Below are 25,081 nucleotides of genomic sequence, written 5' to 3'. Positions count from 1 at the left end.
TGACTGTAAAACAGCCAATCAAAGAACTCGTACGAAACAGTCACCAGGGGCTTGTTGCTACACAAGCAAGCAAGTGCTCGAGCTCATCCATCCGTTTCAAACAAAAAACGGTGAGAAATCACAATTTTTATGTTACATTTACGACCAGCCTTTGTTCTGACGATTCATTGCCGTGCGATTGTTTGCTCGATTGCTCTGTTACTGATGCATGTTTGCAAAATGCACTCAATTTTCAAGTCAAAACATGTCGCGTTGAGCAAAAGAGTATCAGAGGAATTTCTTCTTTCTTTAGACTGCCGCCTTCATCAAAGTGAAGATTCTGCAGACTTTGGAGAGAGTTGCGAAGATGATTTGCAGCTGGTGTCATCAGAACTTCCCGGGGGTTCAGTGATAGCTAGTGGGGGGTAGAAATAGAGGAGGGAGGTGGGGAGGATCAGGGGCGGGGGGAGGGGGGTGGGGGCGGGGAAGGGTGTCTAGATCCGGGATTTGAAGGCTTCCAGAGAGGGGCTGAGAGCGACCTCACCCGGGAGCGCGTTCCAGTCCACGATGGTGCGTGGAAAGAAGGACTTCTGGCGGTAGGTTGTGCGGCACAACGGTAGCTGGTAGGCAGCATCGTGAAGGAGTCTGGTGCTTTTGGCGGTGGGATTTGGGGTGGGTGTGTTGCGGGTGTTGATCGACAGCAAGCCATTGGTGTATTTATACATGGTGATGAGGCGGGCTCTGCGGCGCCGATCTTGAAATGTGGGCCACTGCAAGTGTTCCAACATGGCATCAACGCTCGAAGTCTTGCGGTGGCGATTTACAACCCATCGGGCTGCCCTGCGCTGCACAGCTTCGAGGCGATCCACGTCCTTGCAGGTGTACGGATCCCACACGGGACTCGCAAATTCCAGGGGAGAACGGACAAGGGCAAAGTAGGCTCTCTGCTTCACTTCCTGTGAGCCGACTCTTAGGTTGCGTCGGAGAAAGCCAAGCATCTGGTTTGCTTTGTTAGTGATGTTTAGGATGTGGATATCCCACCTCAGGTCGTGGGACAGGGTCACTCCGAGGTACTTTGCCTCGTTTACAGGGCTGAGGGTATGGCCGTGCAGTTGGTAAGAGCATGGCGTGGGGTTTCTTTTCCTGGACACCGGGAGAGTCTGGCACTTATCCGGGTGGAAGCTCATCAGCCACTTCTGCTCCCACTCAGCGAGGCGGTTCAGATCCTCTTGGAGGGCTTGCTTGTCACTGGCGGAGCTGATAGTTCTGTGGCAAAGAGTATCATCAGCAAACAGGCGGGAGGTGGAGGTGAGGCCCTCAGGCAGATCGTTTATGTAGAGTAAAAAGAGGGCGACAAGCTGTGACAAAAACATTACATTTACAACAGCAATCGGTAATGCAATCCCAAACTGCATCACCAGTGCATCATGTAAATGGTCTCTGCTGACCTAAATCGTTTAATAATTTGATTATCTGGTGGAAAACTGAAGCCTTTGTCGAAGGAAATTAGCGCAAATTAAACTGTTCCCACTCTTTTAACAACTATATATCTTACGACTTGTGTGTGTGTGTGTGTGTGTGTGTATGCGTGTGTCCGCGATGCACGCCCAGGGTTCTCGATGGATCTGTTTCAAATTTGGTGGGCATATTCAGGTAGACCCCGGATACAACCTGCTCGATGAGATATTTCAACACGTGCTCTCAGCGCCCAGCGCTGAACCGATTTTGGTTTTTCTCTGGATCCATTCCCAGTAACACTTCCTTATCTTCTCCAGTGTTGTTGCGACCCATCTCGTCATCGGCGCTTTTCCGGAAATGACCTGCGCTTTGTTGGAATTCCAACAATGGCCGCCATTGTAGGAATTCCAACTTTGCGCTACGCGATTCTAGAAATGTACCGCGCGCATAGTGAGAATTCTGCTCTTTCTTAGAATGCGATGTAATATGATACAAGTCATGATGGCCAATGATGATCCTTGTGTTTTAAAGTGATCAATGCTTAGTCTTGAAAAAGCAGATGCATTGTAAACCAACCGAATTACAAAAAGCAAAAAACACTTTTGATAACTTCGGTGGGCTGTAACAACACAGTTCAACGACCCATCCCACTCGACCAAAACGCACCAATTTTACGTAATTTTTAACTTTTCAGATCTTACATTTTACAACAACAAAAACACAACAAGAGTGTTCCGATATAACTTTTCACTGGTTACTATCGATTGTAATAATTTTTTACTCGGTCTTAACTGATTATATATTAAACACACAGTCTCTCTGGGCTGTAGAGATCGACAGCATCAGGGTTCGACACTAGCGGGGGCGGGGGGCGGAACGCCCCAGAGTTTTGTGTTCCGCCCCAAACATTGCCGAAGCTTGGGGCCCACTCCGCCCCAGGATAAATTCCAACAATGACAAACCGAAAATTCTAATGCCAGAGCCAATCACTAAAAATCGCCAGTCAAAGTCGTCACTGAAATTTGCGTTACGATCAATGCCGCAGTCAAGAAAAAAAACATTGAAATCGTCGAAGGACAATGCCGCAAGGGAAATAACTCCCAGATTGCGCTCTTTAGCGTGAGAGGTAAGTATCGCCTTCAAATGCCAAACGCAAAATGTGGCAACATATCCCTGGTGTAAAAAAAACATGGAAATGAAGATGAAGAACAGGGTGGAGAGAAACGAAACAAGTCGCGTAAGGCGAAAATACAATATTTAGTCAAGTAGCTGTCGAACTCACAGAATGAAACTGAACGCAATGCCATTTTACTCGTAGCATCGTCAGGCCACCGCTCATGGCAAAGGCAGTGAAATTGACAAGAAGAGCGGGGTAGTAGTTGCGCTAAGAAGGATAGCACGCTTTTCTGTACCTCTCTTTGTTTTAACTTTCTGAGCGTGTTTTTAATCCAAACATATCATATCTATATGTTTTTGGAATCAGGAACCGACAAGGAATAAGATGAAAGTGTTTTTAAATTGATTTGGACAATTTAATTTTGATAATAATTTTTATATATTTAATTTTCAGAGCTTGTTTTTAATCCGAATATAACATATTTATATGTTTTTGGAATCAGCAAATGATGGAGAATAAGATAAACGTAAATTTGGAGCGTTTTATAAATTTTTATTTTTTTTTACAATTTTCCGATTTTTAATGACCAAAGTCATTAATTAATTTTTATGCCACCAAGCTGAAATGCAATACCGAACCCCGGGCTTCGTCGAAGATTACTTGACCAAAATTTGAACCAATTTGGTTGAAAAATGAGGGCGTGACAGTGCCGCCTCAACTTTCACGAAAAGCCGGATATGACGTCATCAAAGAGATTTATCAAAAAAATGAAAAAAACGTTCGGGGATTTCATACCCAGAAACTCTCATGTCAAATTTCATAAAGATCGGTTCAGTAGTTTAGTCTGAATCGCTCTACACACACACACAGACACACACACACACACACATACACTACGACCCTCGTCTCGATTCCCCCCTCTATGTTAAAATATTTAGTCAAAACTTGACTAAATATAAAAAGGAGACCGATGCAGACAAAAGCGCGAAGCGCTGTCGTAATTTCAATGTCAAATGGTTGAAAGAATGTGTACGATGAAGAAAAACAGACAATGCATTGCCGCACGTGAATACTGAGAGTGGGCCCCAGATTTTTGTTTTCCGCCCCAGCAATTTCCATCTCTGGGGCCCCAGGCCAAATAAGTTAGTGTCGACCCCTGAGCATTACGTCCCTTTACTGAGTAGGCTCTTGTCACTGTATGGTAATCTAGGCTCTTGAAACGTAATGTGCAACTTGAGTCTGTGCGCTATATTGATGTGATTCAGTGATTGTTGCAAAATGTTGATTCAAATTAAAGATGATTTCAGCCTGTTGTAACAAACTAACACTCTACTCTGAGAAGAAAAAAAAAATCATTGTGTTCAAAATAGATCGAGACAGCAGCGGCAACTAGCTAGCTGCATGCGCTGAGTGTCACTAGTGAGAGAATTGTTACACAGTGTACCCCCACACCCCCAATTCAAGTCTTATACAGATAAGACCTTGATTTTTTTATATGCCTTATTCATGACCTGTGAATTGGGTATACTTTTTTGTGCCAGTCGAAGGGTTGCCATTTCTAGAACGAGGCAGCTCGTTTCCGGAAATGCGGCGCTTTGTTGGAAATCAAATGAGGTTTCGGGAAATCCCGATTATTCCAACTCTGCCCCGGATTCTTACTTTGCGCCCAACAGTGTTTTCAGCGTTTATCTCCCTTCCTTTGTGTGGCGTCAATCCATATTCCCGTTTCTATTTTTAGAAGGTCACTGTCGACAACGCTCAATCCATATTCCTGTTATACTATTTTTACTCTTCTCCAGTGTTTTGCGCGTTTATCTCCCTTCCTTGGTGCGGTGCGCCGGCGTCCCCGGCACAGCCGGGTATTCGGCTCGACTTCTTCCCGGCGAAGCCGTACCCGGCGAAGCGGGTATTCATCTATGTTATGTTATGTTATGTTATGTTATGTTATCAGACTGGTACTTAGGCTGTTAAGCCTTTGTCTGATCTTTTGATCAGTTGCTATCCTAGCCTAACTTTGGGCTAGGTAACCTACACGATCTTTTGACCGTGGCCTATTCTATCAACTTTTTCTTGGCTGGTGTAGTGAGAGGCATACTGACATTTGGGCTATACATATAATCTTTCAGTGCATTGTCCAAGCGATTTTTGAAACTGTTCATTGTCGGCGCTTCTACCACATTCTTGTCCAAGGAGTTCCACGTGTCTATGATTCTGTTCGTGAAGAAAGATTGTCGGAGAGCTGTTCTGCATTGTTTCTTCTTGAGCTTGAACTGATGTCCACGGGTATTACAAAGGCTATTCAGCTCCAGTGGGTTCTTGCAATCGTAGTATCCATGCACGAATTTGTATGCTTCAATCATGTCTCCCCGGATACGCCTATAGCACATGCTTGGAACTTTCAAAACTCTCAAACGCTCTTCATAACTCAAGGTCTTCAACCCTGGAATACACTTCGTGGCTCTTCTTAATACACTTTCAATCAAATTTTTATCTTTCTCGAGTCGGGGACTCCACACCACATTTGCAAACTCCAGATGAGGCCGTACAAGTGCAACAAAGAGAAGTCTTAGCGTTTCTGCGTCCAAATGCTCATAAGACCGTCTAATGAGACCCAGGATTCTGTTTGCTTTGTTGACTTGTGTTTCCACGTGCTTTGAGAATTTCAATTCACTGTCTACATTGACTCCAAGGTCCTTTTCTGCACTTGAGCTTTCCAGATCAACCCTGTCCACGCTGCCAGGTTTTCTCATATTATACACAAGTTTCTGATTTTTTGTACCCAACTGTAATATCTTACACTTATCTGCATTAAAGCGCATCTGCCACTTGTCTGCCCAGTCGACCAAACTGTCCAAATCCCTCTGGAGTTCCTTGCTATCTTCACAAGTTCTGATTTGTCGGTACACTTTTGTATCATCAGCGTACATGCTGCACAGACTGCTCACAACTTCAGGGAGATCGTTAATGTATATAACAAACAAAACCGGGCCCAGTACACTGCCTTGGGGCACTCCACTTGTCACGTCTTTCCAGTCTGACATAAACCCATTGACCTTCACCCTTTGCTTTCTATCACTTAGTATGATATATATGTATATATATATAGGAGGTAAACCTGTGGGTAGGATTTCCACAAATTGTGCATAATCCCATTGTTTTATGCAAATTGTTTTCTTCACAAGTTCCTTGCTGTAGACTTTATACAAGCCTATATTATTCATCGTTAGAACTAGAAGCACAGTTTCCCTTCAGTATATATATGTGTGCATGTGTGTTGATATTTTGCTGACAGCCATTTCCGCCCTCACACAAAGCAGCTGCAGAAGCTTAGTGAGCGGCTTTTTATGTTGAAGTTAATTCTTCCTTGCTGCAAAGGCTATATATATAAAAGTATAACTATAAGACCCAATGTGCAACCATTGTATGCCACTTAACCATTCTTATTCTAGAATTAATGAAGGATTTTGTTTTTCTTTTCATCAATATCAAATTGTTTTTCTTTTCAGTGCTGTCAGGTATAAGGATAACACAACTATAATATAAGTATTGCAGCTTTATGATCATCACATATTGATAGCTGAATAAACCTTTCCCATGCAGGAAGCCATAAAAAAGCAAGATGACTGCGGGTTCTGTTATTGTGCCCACCATCATCCCCTTGAGGCCTCCCATGCCTGGCCTCCATAAATCTGCCATTGATTCCAATACCAAAATAGAATTGAGAACAGGTATGTTTATGCATGTGTGTGACATGTGTGAGTGTGTGCGTGCGCACGTGTGTGTGTGTTTGTGTGTGTGTACAGCAAAGATGAAATATGTGTCTATTCACTTTTTGAATGTTGGCTTTTAGGTTCTCTCATTGATCCATGGTATCGTTCGATTACATGGTGAAATCATTTATTTATATTTTAGTGAAGTGTAGCTGTGATAACCTGATTTCATTTGCTAACTCGTCTGGTGTGGCATTATTGGTAAATAGTTGTTCATAGGGACATAGCTAAGATAAAAGCTAACTGGAAACTTGATGCATATTTAAATCACTGTAGGAAAGAAGGGGTGATGATGCCAAGAACAGCAACAAAAGATGGTTGGAAAAAGTTATGATAACTACCTATCGACAAAAACAAGTGAATAAAAGCCACAAGTACACAGTCAATCTGCGTGTGTTTGTGTGTGCATTTTTGATAACATTATTTGTATAACTGGTGTTTTGTTCGGTGTGTAGTTTTTTACCGTGACTGGAGACAGTTCAACAGGTTCTCTAACATCTAAAAATTTTTAATGTTTTTTATTTTTTTGCGTTTGATTTGCTCACTTTGTGAAATGCATTCTGTTGCAGAAACAAAAGATGCTCGCATTCATTACACCATCAATGGCACCAAACCAGATCCGTTCCAGAGGTTTGGTGATAAATGCACCATGCAGTATCGTGGTCCCTTCACTTTACCTGCTGGCAAACAAACTGTGAAAGCCATGGCTTTGTCTGGGTTAGTTTTGTACTCTCACTCTCAGTATTATTGATTGATTGATTACTTGATTGATTTAGATTATTTTGGTTCAGTGGTCCTGCACGTAAATCAGTTGAAGGTTTTATTTTCTGTTTGTTTTTTTCCCCATTATTTTCTTTTTTTGTGTGCTGATAATAAGATGTTTTGGCAACCACTTACATTAGGCTTCTGTACTGGAGTAACATATATATGCACATATAATTTGGTTTTAATCCTGATGTTATTTCACACTGTGAACAGGGATGGGCAGCGAGAAAGTGCAGTAGTGACGAAGGTGTTTGAAGTGCAGTACGTACCACCACCGGCGGTCATACCCATGGACGATGATGTCGGTTTCCAAGATGACCTGGAACGTGAGAGGTCAAAGGTACGATAAGAAATCCATGACTATTCTTTTGTTAGTAAATTAGTTTGTTTGTGTATGTGGTGTTTTTGTTTTTAAAGCCAGTACAAACCCTGCCTTTCGTAGAAATGTGTCTCTACCTTCATCAAGGCATTAGACAAGTCTTTCAGTAATTATATTATTATTTCTGAATGAAACATCGATCAACTGGTAGCTGGTGCTGATTTAATTTCTGGTACTGTATTTTCAGTTTTTTTGGCCAGTAAAATTTAGGTAAACCCTGTAGTAATTGTAACAATGTTGCTTTCAGCTTCAAGGTCAAACCTTTCAGATGTGATACAAAACGGTGATTATGCCAGAGATAACTGCTCCCTGGAATGTGGTACAGTGGTACCGTGATGAATGGACACCCTTAGAACCTGCAACCCACCACAAGTGTCCCTGCATTGCAGGTGGCCAGTTATATGACAAGAGGGGTTTCATTGGAGGGGCCTTACCATTTCAGGTACCAAAGTAATGACGAATGAAAACTTTTTACACGCAGATGCGGATAGAGAGAGCAACGAATGAGCTGCTACGCTCCTCCAACTCGGCGTGGACTGATGTCGCTGCCACAAAAGAGATGCAACAATCAATCGCAGGTAAATAATGTCATTAAGTACTCATGGCGATCAGTTATGGCTACTGTGTACATTTTTATTTTTATTTTTATGACGTTAAGCTGTACATTGAAGAAGAAAAAAAAAGACACCGAAAAACTGAATTTATAATATCTGGCACGCACAAACACACACACACACACACACACACACACACACACTCACACACACTCACACACACTCACACACACCTATATTCCTAACCCCGAATTTATATGAATTCACTTCATAACAAGATGAGATGCAGATTTTAATTCTTGTTTATTTTAATCAATGTACGTCACGTGCCATCATTCCTAACTTATCCTTGCCATCCTGATGAAGTCAGCGACTGTCTGACGAAAAGTTGATAACAGATTTTACAGAAGCTGGTTGCTGTTGTGTTTGCTTTTTGTTTTCATGTTTAATCCTTGTTGTCAGATGCCAAGTTCCCTGGCAGCTCCAGAAGAAGAGCCCCAGTGGGAGCCCGGTTCTCTGAGAGCCGTCGATCCGGATCCAACCCCCGTCACGCACAGATACAGGTAACGATTGTTATTGAAGTGTTGAACCCTTTTGCTCCTGATGTGAAGAAAACAGTGGTATGCTTTGTGTAGGAAGCTTTCTTTTATTATCTTATTTTTCTTTCGATTGTGTGTGAGTGTGTGTGTGTGTGTGTGTGTGTGTGTGTGAACGAGTATGTGTATGTGTGTGAGTTTGTATGTTTACACAGTTTCTATGAGAATTGTGAATGTTATACAAAAATGTTCTGAACCAGGTTCCATTTTGATCCTAATCATTTCCTTGATGTGTTATTCTTTTCAGCTTACAAACGGAAACATTGTGCATGATGTTCGCCATGTTGATCACCGCGATCTTCCTAGCGAGTACACAACGGATGCCATCCAAGCTTTACAGAATATGACCCTAAATAACAAACGAGATTTCCTCAAGTAAGTTACCTCACAGTTGTATAACAGTACATTTGTTCTTGTTTTTTAAACTGAAAGCTCTTCACAATTCATGAGATCTATTTGGTTACTGCCAGTTAACTTGAATGAGTTATTGAGTAACAACTTTACATCTAAAGCAGTGCTATTGTGTTCAGCTTTAAATCATAGAGCATGTTCTGTAGCTGTCTGCAAATCGAACACACACACACACAACACAACACAACACAACACAACACACACAGAATCTGCAAAATTGAGGCTGCATTTGTTGTTTGAGGTGTTCTGTTTGTTTTAGAGCTTTTGAATGGAAGACATGTGTGATTACTTTTGCATGAAACTGAGAACACATTTTCTTTTTTATCCGCAGCTTCACAACAACAACAGAAGGGCACTATCCAAATACAGTGAGTGTTTTCTCCAAGTTTGTTTTTGTAGCAATTTATATAATAGGGGTAAGAGTTAGTTCCTGGATGATTTTTTGGTCCACTGATTCATAGTTTCATGCGTTTGAACAATCAAGGTTAACACAGCATCACTACACAATATTCTGACCATGTTGTGTGACTGAGTTTTCTTCCGCGTAAGACCTTAGATTTCCTCATGATGGTAAAGCCAAAGGCAGCAGCTCTTGAGGGCTTGTGGAAGACAACTTTCTGTCACACTGCAAAGTCAGACAAGTGATTATGTCTCACAGCTTCAATATCGGAGAGAACAACACAGTTTTGCTTGCTCACGTTTGGACAAGTCGAATCAAAGCAGCCTTGCTTTTTCATGTACCTACTTTATGTATGGAAATGATGAAGCAAAGTAAAGGACATCACAGTCTGCATCTTTTGAAGCATTGTATTCTTCGTGATGTCTGTCCCTGTCTACGTGTGGTAATACAGGTGTTTCATTTACCTCAAGTGCTATAATGGCTGAATGGCCTTCAATTTGACTTTGGTGAATTTAGATCTCTGCTCGATCTTTCAGAACCAGTGGCTGCCAACAGCCTATCCTCCTCAAAGTTTTCACGCTCCACCAAACATGGCCTACACCTCCCCACAGAGCCCTGGCTTCGACATTCCCCTGAACGTACTGCAGGGAGGAGGGGCTAGGCGACCAGAGACCAAGAGCATGGCCTCCCAGACGGTGGGGTTGTTTTATCCCTCGCAGCGCAAAATCGACCAACAGGAGAAGGAGCTGGAGGATAAAGTTCTGTTTGAGAAACAGATGAGGGACAGGCGACCTCTGCTCACTGCTGTCAGCCCTGGCAAAGGTTAGGAAATTGATACAGCCGAACCTGTCTATAACGACCATCCAAGGGCCCGATCAGAAGGTGTTGTTATTGACAGAAGACAGGTGGTCGCAATTGGGGATTGAATTATATGGGGGAAAACTTGTCGGGGATCTTTTGGTATGGTTGTTGTGGGCAGGTGGTTTCTTCAAGGTGCTTGCAAAGGCAGCCTGTATATAAATACAGAAGTTCGATGGCCTTACATTGCAGGTGGCCTTCCATGACAGCTAAATGTGGTTACGATAATATGTAATCAAAGGGACAACAGGTGTCTTTTCATGGGAGGTGTCATTGCTTTGTACTTGAGACGTGAGGCCCCTCCCATGAGAGAAGACCTCCCAGGAAAGGAAACTTTTGGTTGTCCCTTGCTGTGGTAACCTTATGCATATGAGGCTTTGCCAAAAGGTGCTGGGGGGGTGCTTGGACATTTGTGACAAACTAAACCTTTTCAGTTGATTTTTTTGTGTGTTTTAAGTGATACATTAGTCTTTGATGAACACATTTGTGTGATAAAAGAATGGTTTGTGCATTTGGGAAATGTGTACGGTTTGATAATATGCCATAAAACGCCAATTTTGAGAAAAGCCACATGTGCAACAAAACTGACCACAGAAGCCATTAATATCATTTCATACAACTGGTAATGATTTATTTCTAGTAAACAGACCCTGCAGAAGCATTATCAGTCTTTAAAAGTACATTTGGAGCCAAATCTTGAATGCAGTGTCACGTAATGTCGCAAAACGCTCAAACATCATAAAAGTCAAAACTGATACTTTCTGCTAAGTAACCACAAGAAGTATAAACCCTAAAATAAAATATAACACTTCAACAGAAACACTGACACATGTTAAAAATATCCCTAAAAGTTGTTACAGTTTGCTCAAACTAGTTAAACATGTTGTTGTAGGTGTCACGTGTTACAAAAATATTGATGGACATGAAAATATTCATAATATTTGAAATAACAACCAGAATGTTATACATACACTAACTTTTCATTTACAATCTAAAGATTAGGTTATTTATGGAATATGAAAACAGAAACAATAGCAAAACATGTTAAAAGCAAGTCATAACAGCATTCTACGTGTCACATGTTACACTGTGTGAGTGGACATGAAATTATTCAAAATGTTATAAATGACAACTGTGATATTAAATAGACCTTTAGGATACATTCATATTTTGAAGATTAGGTAATTATGGAACATCAAAGCACCACAAAAAAAGTAACATCATGTTCAAAACAGGTCAAATCTGCGTTCTACCTGTCACGTGTTACATGGAGTCAGTGGACATGAAATCAATGAAAATGTCAAAAATAACTACAATATTCAAACAGACATTTAGAATACAGTTTTAACCTAATGTCTATGTACATCTGGAACAAGGTTCTCAATCAAATCGAATTTTTTTAATTAGTTGTACGTAAAATCCTAGCAAAATCCAAATTTAAAAAAAAAAAACTTTGATTTTTTTTTATGTTGGGGAGGGGGTGGTGTTAAAACAATCTCATGAAAATATTCCTTCCCCCTGCTAACCCAAAAGCATTTTTTCAGCTTTGGCTACAATATTTACAAGGACATATATGTCTCCTCCTAAATCGTTGCACGGATATGAACGTATCCTCCTGAATCGTAACACGGATATTAACAAAAACAGAGGATCGAATTTTTCTTCAATCAAATTTGCCTCCAAAAGTAGCAAGCAGTTGTATATAGGTTACACAATATGCAAGATAATCAGAACTCGGAGTGTGTAAGCTATTTATCCCATTACTCCGACGTTTTCATTAAAAACACTTACTTTTTCCACTAAAACCTGCCCGTGCCTGTTTTCAGCTTGCCAAAAGCCTCCGCAGTCGAAATTCATGTCAATGAATTCATGCGCATAGCTAGTTCCCATTTGTCAGCATAATGGACGGCGTCATTCGACTTGTATGTAGACATTCAGTCATTCAAATTGCTTATAAAAAGGTCTGCTATCTGCTTTTACATTTTGAAAGTCATTTTAAAATATCCTTGTGTATCATGTATATGACATCGACTTTCGTTATACTCAATTCGGCATACCGGGTTTATATTTTTACCAGAATTGCGCACGATAATGGCAGCGCAACAAATTCAGTTCGGGCCGTGCTGGTTTGATCGTTGACCCAAGTCAGTTTGCATGCAGTGTTACTGTTTGTCAGTCGGGGATAGAAATGTTGGCTGTCATCGCGCTGTTATGTTTTGGTTTTCACACGTGGATCACTTACATATTCAGTCGGTCGGGTTTTGTGTGTGTGTGTGTGTGTGTGTGTGTGTGTGTGTGTGTGTGTGTGTGTGTGTGTGTGTGTGTGTGTGTGTGTGTGTGTGGCCGCCCTTAGTGGTCGGCTGGGCGTTAAGCAAACAAACAAACAAACTCTCTCTCTCTCTCTCATTCTCTCTCTCTCTCTTTCTCTCTCTCACTCTCTCTCTCTCTCTCTTTCTTTCTTTCTTTCTTTCTCTCTCTCTCTCTCTCTCTCTCTCTCTCTCTCTCTCTCTCTCTCTCTATCTCTCTCTCTCTCTCTCTTCAGGAACCGACAAGGAATAAGATGAAAGTGTTTTTAAATTGATTTCGAAAATTTAATTTTGATAATAATTTTTATATTTTTAATTTTCTGAGCTTGTTTTTAATCCAAATATAACATATTTATATGTTTTTGGAATCAGAAAATAATGGAGAATAAGATGAACGTAAATGTGTATCGTTTTATAAAAACTTTTTTTTTTTTTTACAATTTTCAGAGTTTTAATGACCAAAGTCATAAATTAATTTTTAAGCCACCACGCTGAAATGCAATACCGAAGTCCGGGCTTCGTCGAATATTACTTGACCAAAATTTCAACCAATTTGGTTGAAAAATGAGAGCGTGACAGTGCCGCCTCAACTTTCACGAAAAGCCGGATATGACGTCATCAAAGACATTTATAAGAAAAAATGAAGAAAAAAAGTCTGGGGATATCATACCCAGGAACTATCAAGTCAAATTTCATAAAGATCGGTCCAGTAGTTTAGTCTGAATCGCTCTACACACACACACACACACACACACACACACACACACACACGCACACACCACGACCCTCGTCTCGATTCCCCCCTATACGTTAAAACATTTAGTCAAAACTTGACTAATTGTAAAAAGTAGTCCATCTGTAAACTCTGAATATGCAGATGACCTCCATAAATTATTCAATTGTACTCTGAAATCAAAGACAATGACCAATGACAGTTGAGATCGAAACTCGGTTGTGATGGGATATCCATAGGATATCCATATGGTTGTGATGGAATATTCAGAATAATCACCTCCTCAGCTAACAGAGATAAAGAGGCAGGTCATGGGATAATATAAGCTAATTCAATTCGTCGGGAGAAGAATTATGGGCAAGTGTCAAACATTAGATCTACAAAGTGTCAAACGTTACGTATAGATCTACACCTTACCCTGAACAGACAGTACAATATTTTCTCAACTTTACGGCTTGTCGTCTCCATGATTTTAATCGAATCGGTGACCGGAAACGCCAAAGAAGCAAAGCTAGTGGTTTCCACGCTTTTGAAAAAAATACTCGCGAAACTTCTTTGTGAAAATTGCAAAAATAACAAAATGTGTCAAACGTTACTTTCGGACATTAAACTCCATCGATTCTTTTTAGCTGCTAGATACAATAACTTCGCAAATTCTGACTCAAATGCAACACACTGCTTTTATTTCCTCGAACACGAAACTATCGTTTTCATCCAAAATGGCGGCCATTCAAAGCACCAAGACCGGCGAAAATCGAATCTGTAAACAAGTTGGTCTGCGGACATGAGGCCTTCGAAAATAACCGGGTATTTACTGGGCGAGGTTTTCGGTAAATTCTGGTTCTAATTACGATTGTTGCACATTCTACTAAGAGTTGCATGCTTAGACTGTATGAAATACGCTGATTAAAACCGATAAAGTGATGCAGACCATGAAAAATCGAACATTTCCCGAGGACACCAAAATGTCCAAAATTTTTCGGGGCCGTTTCTGGTGTATGTTTAAAACATTTTATTTTTTATTTAACATTCACAACAACAACAGGCTTCAAAACATTAAAAAAAGCATTCATCAAACTCCCTTTTTCAAAGCACAATACATGTAAACATGTTGGGGTAATCCAGTTAATTACACTTGCTTTCCAAAAATACATGGGTCCGAAATGGCACCTTTTGGCAAAGGCTCATATATATACCTGTCATGAAAGAACATCTGCAATGTCGGTACACTTTTGGTGTTCCTAAGGGTGTCCTCCTATCACAGGTACAATATTACCACTGCAATGAGACGGATTAACAATAGCATATTCCCATCGTGTGTCCCATGAAATAAACTGCTGCAGAAAAGCAGAAAAGTCTTACTGAGATGAAAGGGAATTACCCTGTACTTCAGTGGTTTTACTGAATAATGAAGTACAGGTGTAGTGTTTGTCTGCTAATGTTTTCAGAACAATGTGTGTGTGTGTGTGTGTGCATGCATGTTTGTCTCTGTGTCTGCCTGTGTGTGTATTCCCATTCTTAATAGGCGAAATGTGTTGACTATTGCAGGTTACTGGAGAAAGCAGATTGACCATATCTGCGCACATCTGAAGGCCCATGCACAGAATGACGCTGAGTTCCGTGCTCTCATTGGACAGCCGAAAATGGGCAGGGTAAGATTTTTTGCATCGTCTTTTGATATGCTTGTTAGATGGGCGCAGTGGCGTAGTGGATAAGATATCGGCCTCCTAATCTGAAGGTTGTGAGTTCAAATCCCGGCCACTGCTGCCTGGTGGGTTAAGAGTGGAGATTTTTTTGATCTACCAGGTCAATTGATGTGCAGACCTGCTAGTGCCTTATCACTCTTCGTGTTTAGACGCAAGCACAAGACCAAGTGTGCACCGAAAAGATCCTGTAATCCATGTCCAAGTTTGGTGGGTTATAGAAACACGAAAATACCCAGCATGCTTCCCCCGAAAGCGGCATACAACTGTCTGAATGGCGGGGTAAAAACGGTCATACATCTAAAAACCCACTTCTGCAAAAACATGAGTGCACATGGGAGTTTAAGCCCATGATTGAAGAAGAACAAGCAGAAACAGATTCATTTTGTATATAATTTTTGTCACAAATTATTGGGTTTTTTTGACTCACATGCGAAGCAAAAGTGAGTCTATGTACTCACCCGAGTCGTCCGTCCGTCCGTCCGTCCGTCCGTCCGGACGTCCGTCCGGACGTCCGTCCGTCCGTCCGTCCGGAAAACTTTAACGTTGGATATTTCTTGGACACTATTCAGTCTATCAGTACCAAATTTGGCAAGATGGTGTATGATGACAAGGCCCCAAAAAACATACATAGCATCTTGACCTTGCTTCAAGGTCAAGGTCGCAGGGGCCATAAATGTTGCCTAAAAAACAGCTATTTTTCACATTTTTCCCATTTTCTCTGAAGTCTTTGAGATTGAATACCTCACCTATATATGATATATAGGGCAAAGTAAGCCCCATCTTTTGATACCAGTTTGGTTTACCTTGCTTCAAGGTCAAGGTCACAGGAGCTCTTCAAAGTTGGATTGTATACATATTTTGAAGTGACCTTGACCCTGAACTATGGAAGATAACTGTTTCAAACTTAAAAATTATGTGGGGCACATGTTATGCTTTCATCATGAGACACATTTGGTCACATATGATCAAGGTCAAGGTCACTTTGACCCTTATAAAATGTGACCAAAATAAGGTAGTGAACCACTAAAAGTGACCATATCTCATGGTAGAAAGAGCCAATAAGCACCATTGTACTTCCTATGTCTTGAATTAACAGCTTTGTGTTGCATGACCTTGGATGACCTTGACCTTGGGTCAAAGTCACATGTATTTTGGTAGGAAAAATGTGTAAAGCATGTGAGTCGTATGGGCTTTGCCCTTCTTGTCTTTCAAGAATGTATTTTTATGGTGTTTTTGTTGTTGAAAGTTTTGGAGTGAATATTTGAAACTTTTTTCTGTGACCAGCTGATCACAAGTGCTGTGAAGGAGGACGGCTATGAACTCGGTTTGACCTTGACTTTTGCCCTGCGAGACGGCAAAGATCCCTTTGTGGAACGCAATGTTGGAGTCTCAGGAATCTCATCCCGCAAAGGTTTTCTGAGCCAGCACATGGATCGTGACAGCCTTGCTAGTGCATCAGAAGATGAACTCAGTAAGTCCATGAGCTGGTTTTGTCTTCTGCTGTTACAATACCTGTACTTAGGGGTGCCTCTCTGGTGAGAAAACACCTCCATAGAGGACTCGATCTGTAAACAAACCTGTCTTGAAAGGATACCTGTGACATAAAAAATTGAAGGCCTTTGTAGTTCTTGTTCAAAAACTCTGTGTTTGCCATGAGAATCACACAACAGCTGCATGAAAATGTTTGACCAAGAAAGGCTAAAAATGGAAGCTATGCACACTCAATGAGTATATATTGTGCGTTAAGATGGGGAACAATTTGACTGAATTCCTTTTGGCTCTCCCCAAGGGTGTGTTGAGTACCCCTGCATTGTTTTAAGTTCAACATCCGTTCATGTTGTTGTTGTTGTAGGTAATCTTTTCTTTAGTGTGTTGTACAAGTGTGTCTTCTTTTTGACAGTGAGCGAGGACAACATCACCTCTCGATCAACAATGTCAGTTGGTGGCAGAAAAAGATCGGCGAGACGATCAAAGGCGAAAAAAAACCAAGCTCCTAAGCTGTCGGTAAGATCACTTACAGCAGACCATTTTTATTATGTTAGGGTTAGGGTTAGGACTGTTTTGGTTAAGTTACGCTGAGTCAAGTGCTCTTATATGAGACTGTTTGTGTTATGTTACGCTGTGTCAAGTACTCTTATATATATGAGACTGTTTGTGTTCTATGTTACGCTGAGTCAAGTGCTCTTATATGAGACTGTTTGTGTTATGTTACGCTGAGTCAAGTGCTCTTATATGAGACTGTGTGTGTTATGTTACGCTGAGTCAAGTGCTCCTATATGAGACTGTTTGTGTTTTGTTACGCTGAGTCAAGTGCTCTTATATGAGACTGTTTGTGTTATGTTACGCTGAGTCAAGTGCTCTTATATGAGACTGTGTGTTATGTTACGCTGAGTCAAGTGCTCTTATATGAGACTGTTTGTGTTATGTTACGCTGAGTCAAGTGCTCTTATATGAGACTGTGTGTGTTATGTTACGCTGAGTCAAGTGCTCTTATATGAGACTGTGTGTGTTATGTTACGCTGAGTCAAGTGCTCTTATATGAGACTGTGTGTGTTATGTTACGCTGAGTCAAGTGCTCTTATATGAGACTGTGTGTGTTATGTTACGCTGAGTCAAGTGCTCTTATATGAGACTGTGTGTGTTATGTTACGCTGAGTCAAGTGCTCTTATATGAGACTCTGTGTGTTATGTTACGCTGAGTCAAGTACAGATAGATAGATAGATAATTTATTGCCAAGTGTACAATACATGAATGAACATAAAAAATACACGAGGAAAGCAGCTTGCTGTGTGATAAAAACAAAAATAAATGGCTATCTCCCGATATAACCCCGTCGGTTCAATCTTCAAATGGTTCAAAACTACAAACACCGTACCGGTTATAGGTCACACTTTTTAGTGGAAAATGCTTCGACGCCGGAGCGGGTACTGGACCCAGTGCCGTTGTAGTGCAAGTGCACTACAAAGTACACTTGCACTACAACGGCACTGGGTCCAGTACCCGCTCCGGCGTCGAAGCATTTTCCACTAAAAAGTGCACAAAATTTGACCTATTTCGTCGCCTATAGGGGACGGAAAGAATGTCATTTCAATGGTGTGATGACATTCTTTCCGTCACGTGACGTCTGGAGTATATATAGAGTGGTGTTGAACTTGGTTTTTCCGTTATCCCGTTGTAGGAATCCATAACCGGTACGGTGTTTGTAGTTTTGAACCATTTGAAGATTGAACCGACGGGGTTATATCGGGAGATTGCCAAATAAATAGCATTCATACATCACTGGCGCATAGCATCATACATACATGGGTAAGACAATTTGGTATCACAGTAACTAATACATACACTATACAGACATGGTGAGAACTATGAAACTCTAAGAGCTATCGGAACCACAATAAAAGTACTCTTATATATATGAGATTGTTTGTGTTATGTTACGCTGAGTCAAGTGCTCTTATATGAGACTGTTTGTGTTATGTTACGCTGAGTCAAGTGCTCTTATATGAGACTGTTTGTGTCACATGATGCTGATTAGGTATGCTCTAATCTGAGACTCGTTGGGTTTCCGCTGAGTATATAGGAGTGCACTTATCTGCGACTGTTTTGGTTACACAATACTGATTCTTTCTTTCTTTATTTGGTGTTTAACGTCGTTTTCAACCACGAAGGTTATATCGCGACTGGGAAAGGGGGGAGATGGGATAGAGCCACTTGTCAATTGTTTCTTGTTCACAAAAGCACTAATAAAAAATTTGCTCCAGGGGCTTGCAACGTAGTACAATATATTACCTTACTGGGAGAATGCAAGTTTCCAGTACAAAGGACTTAACATTTCTTACACACTGCCTGACTAAAATCTTTACAAACATTGACTATATTCTATACAAGAAACACTTAACAAGGGTAAAAAGAGAAACAGAATCCGTTAGTCGCCTCTTACGACATGCTGGGGAGCATCGGGTAAATTCTTCCCCCTAACCCGCCGGGGGTACAATGCTGATTAGGAGTGTTCTTAATTGAACACACACTTGGCTGTTCTTGGATATCTTTTCTGAATGCTTTTGTGTCCATTTGCCAACGCAGAAGGCCAACTCGCACCCCCCAACTCACACACCCCTTTCTTTTGGTGAAATCTCTTTTCATGTGTTTCATAGTTTCCAATGTTTTTGTCTCATGAAAAATTTTTGTTTCATGGTGACTCTATAACTAAAAGCTAATTTTACAGGTATGAAGACTGTCAAAGAAAATGATCATCATTTGGATGTTCGGGTCATTTATGTTTAAAGTCTGACGAAACAGCCTGACATGTGTTCTGATTTCTTGGTGTTTTACATTTTTTATATTGATTGTTTTTATCAGCCATTGGATGCCAAGTTGATTCGTGAGCTGGGAAGCCAGGGAGAAGGTTCCAGTACTGAAGTGCAGCAACTTATTGATGAGGTAGTGTGTGTGTGTGTGTATGTGGGTGTGTGTGTGTGTGTGTGTGCACATGTGTCCGTATGTGTATGTGTGTGATCTGTCTGTTTTTCTGAGTGTTCTAAGAAAAGTTTTGTGTTACCATGTGGGCGTGAGAAGAAACTTGTTGAATAGTCACATTTTTCTTGTGAGTACCATGGGATATGCACTTTCATTCTATTAATATAGGTCCATACTATTCCTTTCCTGCATTTTTACTCTTAAATTTTGTCATCGCGCTATATGTTTGATTATAATTATGTTTCTACCAGGGCGCCAACCCAAGCTGTGCAAGCACTCTTAAATTTTGTCATCGCGCTATATGATTGATTATATGTTTCTACCAGGGCGCCAACCCAAGCTGTGCAAGCAAGAGTGGTCTGCCCGCATTGCACATGGCGGCCAAGAACAAACACATTGACTGCATCCCGGTACTGGTGCAGGCTGGGGCGAATGCCAACGCTAAGGGGCCGTCATCCATGTAAGTTTGGTATTGTTGCCCTGGCGACCATCCCCTGATAATGACCACCTGCCTATTACGACTACCCCAAAGGATCCCCGATGATTTTGTTCACCTTTCCAAATAGCGACCACAACCTGTCTATGAAGACCACTTTAGTTCGGTCCCTTGGACGGTCGATACAAACATGCAGGTTCGACTGTATCAGTTCTCTTCTGTTAGTGCAGTATTCTGAAAGTTAATGCTGCATAGGAAGTTCAACAGTGCGGAATGTACGGAATTGCAGGTTAAAATGAACAATGATAAAAAATAAAACAACACTTGAATTATTGAGCCAACAGATGCATGCACACACACACACAGTCTTCATGCACACAAACCTCAAGCACACATCTGTCATTTTCCCGGTCTCTTTTCCTTACAGAAAAGGCAACACAGCCTTGCATGAAGCTGTCAACCTGGGCTCATCTGGACTGAAGAGTGTGGATGCCTTACTCATGTGAGTAAACTTTTGTTTGTGAGAAATGAATGGATGGTGCTTTGAAGATGATTGAATTAGACTTACACCCTTCAAATAATTTCAATTTATGGTTTAAAAATAGGTCAGTTTATTGAAAGAAGCTTGTGAAAGAGGCATTTTTGTGGGAAAAGTTATCTGAGCTTGTCTTTTTTTGCCGGAGAACTTATACATCATATAAGTCAACCAAATCTCTGTCTCCCAATGAGGTCAAATTATTCTGTTTGCTGTTTGTAGATTTAATTTCTGCACTCTCTGCGTTGTTCACAGAATGTGATGACTATGAGATATATATCACAGTCTTAAAATACTTTCTTTGAAGTTACTTTTTTTGGTACATTTTTGTAAAGAAATATAGAATAGCCCCTCTCTGGGCAAGGGTTGCTTTTTGTGTGTACCATACCCTAAAAAATAATGATGTATCTTATTTTTTCTTGTCATATGTTCAACTGAATTATTTTGTTTTTTCCAGCTGTGGTGCTGACCAGAACATCAAGAATGACAGAGGAGAGACACCCTACGAAATGGCAACAAAGGCTGGTTACGAAAACCTGGTGAAAAGATTTGCTTCAGCGCTCGGGCAGTCACAGCTTCAGAAAATGATCCGACCACACAGCTCTGCACAATGAAAACAGTTAAACAATAATTCTCATATTTCATCTGAAAAATATAGGTGATGATAGGGAGGCAAGGTTGAGTAGTGCATAAGACAAAAGACTAATGACTGTTTAGCAAGTTAGTGACTCATCTAGAGAATACAATGTGCAGTAAAGAGGTTTGTAGGAGGTAGGTTCTAGGTACATGTTTTTTGTAGATACACAATTCATGCTCCCCGTGTATCTCCACCATGCAGTTTTGATGTCTCATTTTAGTGTGAGATTTTATTTAGGTGCATTGAAATGTTCAGGCATGGGAATTCTCCTCGGATCCGAAAATTTCCGAGAAAAGCTACAAATTTCCGAGAGAAAAAAAATCCTCTTCCCAGAAAAAAAAATTCAAGAGAAAAAAAAATCGAGAAACTCCAGGGGACCCCCCCTAGTTTTCCGAAATTTTCATTTTTTAATTACTTCCGATGCCTGATGTTATTAAGCTGCAATATCCATCTTCCATGGTAACATTTGCAGGAACTTAGTGGAAGTGTGTTTGTTCTCATTTGACTTCTGACATAGTTCTGTGCCAGATGTACCTGGAGAATTGCAAATAAGGCTGCAATGCTGGTTTGTAGCTGCCTCTGTGTATATATATGCAGAAGTATATTACATGTAGTAGCAAAATGGTGGTGGTGTGCTGAATCGATCTCATTGTATACTTGTTATCTGAAGTGACAGCACAGCATGTCACTGTTTTTATGATTCATACTATGTTGATGTCAGCTAATTTATAGATAGGAACTAGCTTTTACTTATTAATGAAAACTTAAATGTATTTACTTGTTCTATTTTTGATTACTGAATTACTTTTATATTTTGCCCAGCAACTCAGGAAAAGTGACTCATGGTCTTTGTTGAAATATGGTACTTATAATTGACAACTACAAAAATGGCAGTCATAAAGTTATTTTCCAATGGTGTGGAATCGTATTTAATACTTAATTGTTTTAAAATGTGAAAAATCAAAAGTGTGATGGCATCTTAAGTTCCTGGAAGACCATACCAGCTTTATTGTTGCTATAGCGTTGCTGTTGTCATTTAATTAACAAAAAGCTTGTTCTTTTCATCATTAGACAAAATCATCACACTTTATGTACCTTTTAGTTCTAGTTTGACTGCAGCGATTCCATGCACGCTTTCCATTTTATTAAACCCATTAACTGTCTCTTCATTATGCTTGTTCAGTAGAACATTCTGCACTGTAGCATGTTTGGTGCACACAGTGAAATCCCCCTTTGACCACCAAATATCTGAGAAAATCAGGTATTGAAACGGAGGGAGTCTTAAAATAGGGGGTAGATTTACAGAGATTATCAACAGAAAGTCTGAGAAAACTTGGTCTTAAAAGGGAGGAAGTCTTACATTTTTTATATTTAGTCAAGTTTTGACTAAATATTTTAACATCGAAGGGGAACTACTCTTGTCGCTAGACAAAGTATGAGTTACTTGCCTTGCGGGAAATTGCTTGTGATGAACGTTTGAGCACGGCAAATCTAGATTCAGAAAACAACCGAACTCATGGATTTTATATGAAGATTCATGTGTTCAGGCCTGTAGTTGTTAATTTAAATGCGGTATGTTTGTATTGTTTGCTCCAGAGATGTATATTTCGTACGTTAGAGCGTTCGGAACTTTTCAGTCGCAAAAAGTAGTACCGAAACAGAACAACTTCTCAACCCATTGCACTATTGAGGATTCAGGCTGTTGCTGGGTCGTTATTTGTTTGGTTGCTGGGTCATTATCGAAAAATAACTACCCCTACAAGTTTACAGAGGTAAAGAAGCAGAGGGGGGAATAATGTACCTATAAACGGGCACACAACTGTGTAACATGAATATTGTTGCTGCTAGCTTTCCACTAGGAGGAAGCAACCCGAATTTCACAGAAATGTGAAAATAAAGTAATAACTGAGAGAAAAAAACCTTTATTTTTCTTGTTCTGATTACGTTATTAAATTGTGCTGGTTTCGAGTTAACAAAGTACATGCTGGGGTTTGGGTGTCTGATTGTGTACAGAGGATGTACAGAACTTGCGTAGCATTCCTTTTATATAGCTAAACTGTATAAACAGAGGCCTTGGACATTTTGTTTTACTTCTGCACAATTGGTCATTCCACTGAGACCATTGACATTGTGGTGTCATACGACTGTAATGTTGTACTCAGTTTTGCACCGAGTACTAAACGAACGTTCTCTGTGATGTGACTTGTCGAGTTTGAATCATTTCTTACACACACACGCACATTCTCTCTCTATCCAAATAAAGTGCTGTTGGCATGAGTTTGTTGGATCACGTAATATTTTTTTTTACTGTTTGGCTCGATTGGTTTCATTTAAGAAAGATTTACATGGATACTGTTTCACATGTGCTCTTATGTTCATTGAAAGTTAACTGTTGTACTTGTATTGTTTTTGGATCCATATATTAGTTTGTCTGCACATTCTGCTTGTGTGGATGCATCATATATGTGTGTGCATGCCTGGGAGAGATTTTATTCATGCCTTATTGCCATGAGTTTCCAGATATGTTGTGAAGAAAACTGTGGAAAACCTCAATTGTTTAAATGTTCATTCTCACATGTGCATATTTTCCCTGTCATTTGATGAATTTTGTGGAGTTTTTGTGTGTCATGAGGCGTTTTCTGTGATATCCTGCATATTTCTGTGTTTACAGTACATGTACCTTTCAAAACTGTTTAAAAAGAATTCAATTAATTAGAATTTAGTCATTAGCAGAATTATTGAATAGACTGATTGTCCAGTGCCCGCTAAACCGTTCCTCTTTGTCGTTGATGTAACATAATTCTGAATAATGTCATAATTTTTTTCATCAGTTCTGTACATTTTACTGGCCCGTCTTCATTATTCCAGAGTTTTAATTTTACATAACTTTGACTGCCATATGTACCTGCCTTAACGCAATAGCTCATAGTGTAATTGTAATTTAAATTACTTCCATAGCCCTGCCTTTGTTACAGACGGTTCATTAATTTTAAATTGTTCATTTTAATTCGTTTCTGTTTCCATCATTTCAGGATTGGTTTCTGAAGTATGTGTATAAGTTATTTGTTCATCAATAGGCACACAATTGAAATACATGTTTATGTACATGATGAGATCTTTGTATTGGATAGGTAAAACTTTTAGGTAAGGTCGGGTATGCTATCTGTTACTTTTGTTTCTGTGCCGGTACTGCACAGTTTAACTACAAAACCTTTGATGATTGATGTACATGTTTGAGAATTTTTGTGAATTTAGAAAAGCAAGTTTTGCGACTGTAAATGCAGTATACGAGATGTTTTTTGTACACATCAAGCAACTCTTGTTATGGCAGACACAATACTTTTTAAGTGCGATACCATTTTGCTTCTCAAGTCTCCTGAGACATCTTCATTGCAACCGAACGTGCAGCAAGCATTTGGGATGTTGTGCACGATAAAGTATTCAGATAGTGGGAACTGATTTAAATGGGTTCATGTTGAGACTTGTTTGATATTTTCACCAATTTGACTCGGTGCTTGGGTCCAACATGGTTGAACTCTTTCTCATGCACACCACCCAGCAGTTCCACAGAGATACAGTAACATCATAAGTTCAAGTGAGATGAGATTTGAGAGTTTAAATCAGTCATATCAAGAATTTCCAGATATTTTCATCCAAGAGCGTTGCTCATAGCAAGAGCCGTTGCATAAATCTGTGCCTAATGAACTGTGTATGCTTTGTGTACTTGGTAGTCCCCTGTAGTATTGTGCCTTCAATGTGCCGTTCTCTCCTTGTCTATGCTGTACAGGTTCTAGTAAATGTCTTATGAAACTGGTTACCGCATTTGTGCGTGTGTGAAAGAATCTGCTAAATACATGTATGTGTACAGTATAACCCCCGGTTGGGACGCTTCATTTATTTTATGTTCATTACCTCTGTAAAGTAACCTCAGTTAGACTTAAATCGGGGGGGGGGGGGGGGGGGG

General features: G+C 40.3%; 1 protein-coding gene across 1 annotated transcript; it reads left to right on the top strand.

Moving 5' to 3' along the window:
* Positions 1-33: 33 nt before the first annotated feature.
* LOC138953688 (double zinc ribbon and ankyrin repeat-containing protein 1-like) lies at positions 34-24,930 on the top strand. The gene is made up of 16 exons (XM_070325581.1): positions 34-110; positions 6,155-6,282; positions 6,894-7,041; positions 7,303-7,429; positions 7,950-8,046; positions 8,485-8,585; positions 8,866-8,993; positions 9,361-9,397; positions 9,966-10,251; positions 14,875-14,978; positions 16,317-16,503; positions 16,933-17,036; positions 19,393-19,473; positions 19,836-19,969; positions 20,373-20,447; positions 20,938-24,930. The coding sequence occupies exons 2-16, from the start codon at positions 6,174-6,176 to the stop codon at positions 21,092-21,094; spliced, it is 1,875 nt and encodes a 624-aa protein (XP_070181682.1). The 5' UTR covers positions 34-110; positions 6,155-6,173; the 3' UTR covers positions 21,095-24,930.
* Positions 24,931-25,081: the final 151 nt, after the last annotated feature.

The sequence above is a fragment of the Littorina saxatilis genome, linkage group LG17 (genome assembly GCF_037325665.1).
Source record: "Littorina saxatilis isolate snail1 linkage group LG17, US_GU_Lsax_2.0, whole genome shotgun sequence".
Lineage (NCBI taxonomy): Eukaryota > Metazoa > Mollusca > Gastropoda > Littorinimorpha > Littorinidae > Littorina > Littorina saxatilis.
The sequence above is the reverse complement of the archived record's forward strand: the minus strand, read 5'-3'. Positions and strand labels throughout refer to the sequence as shown.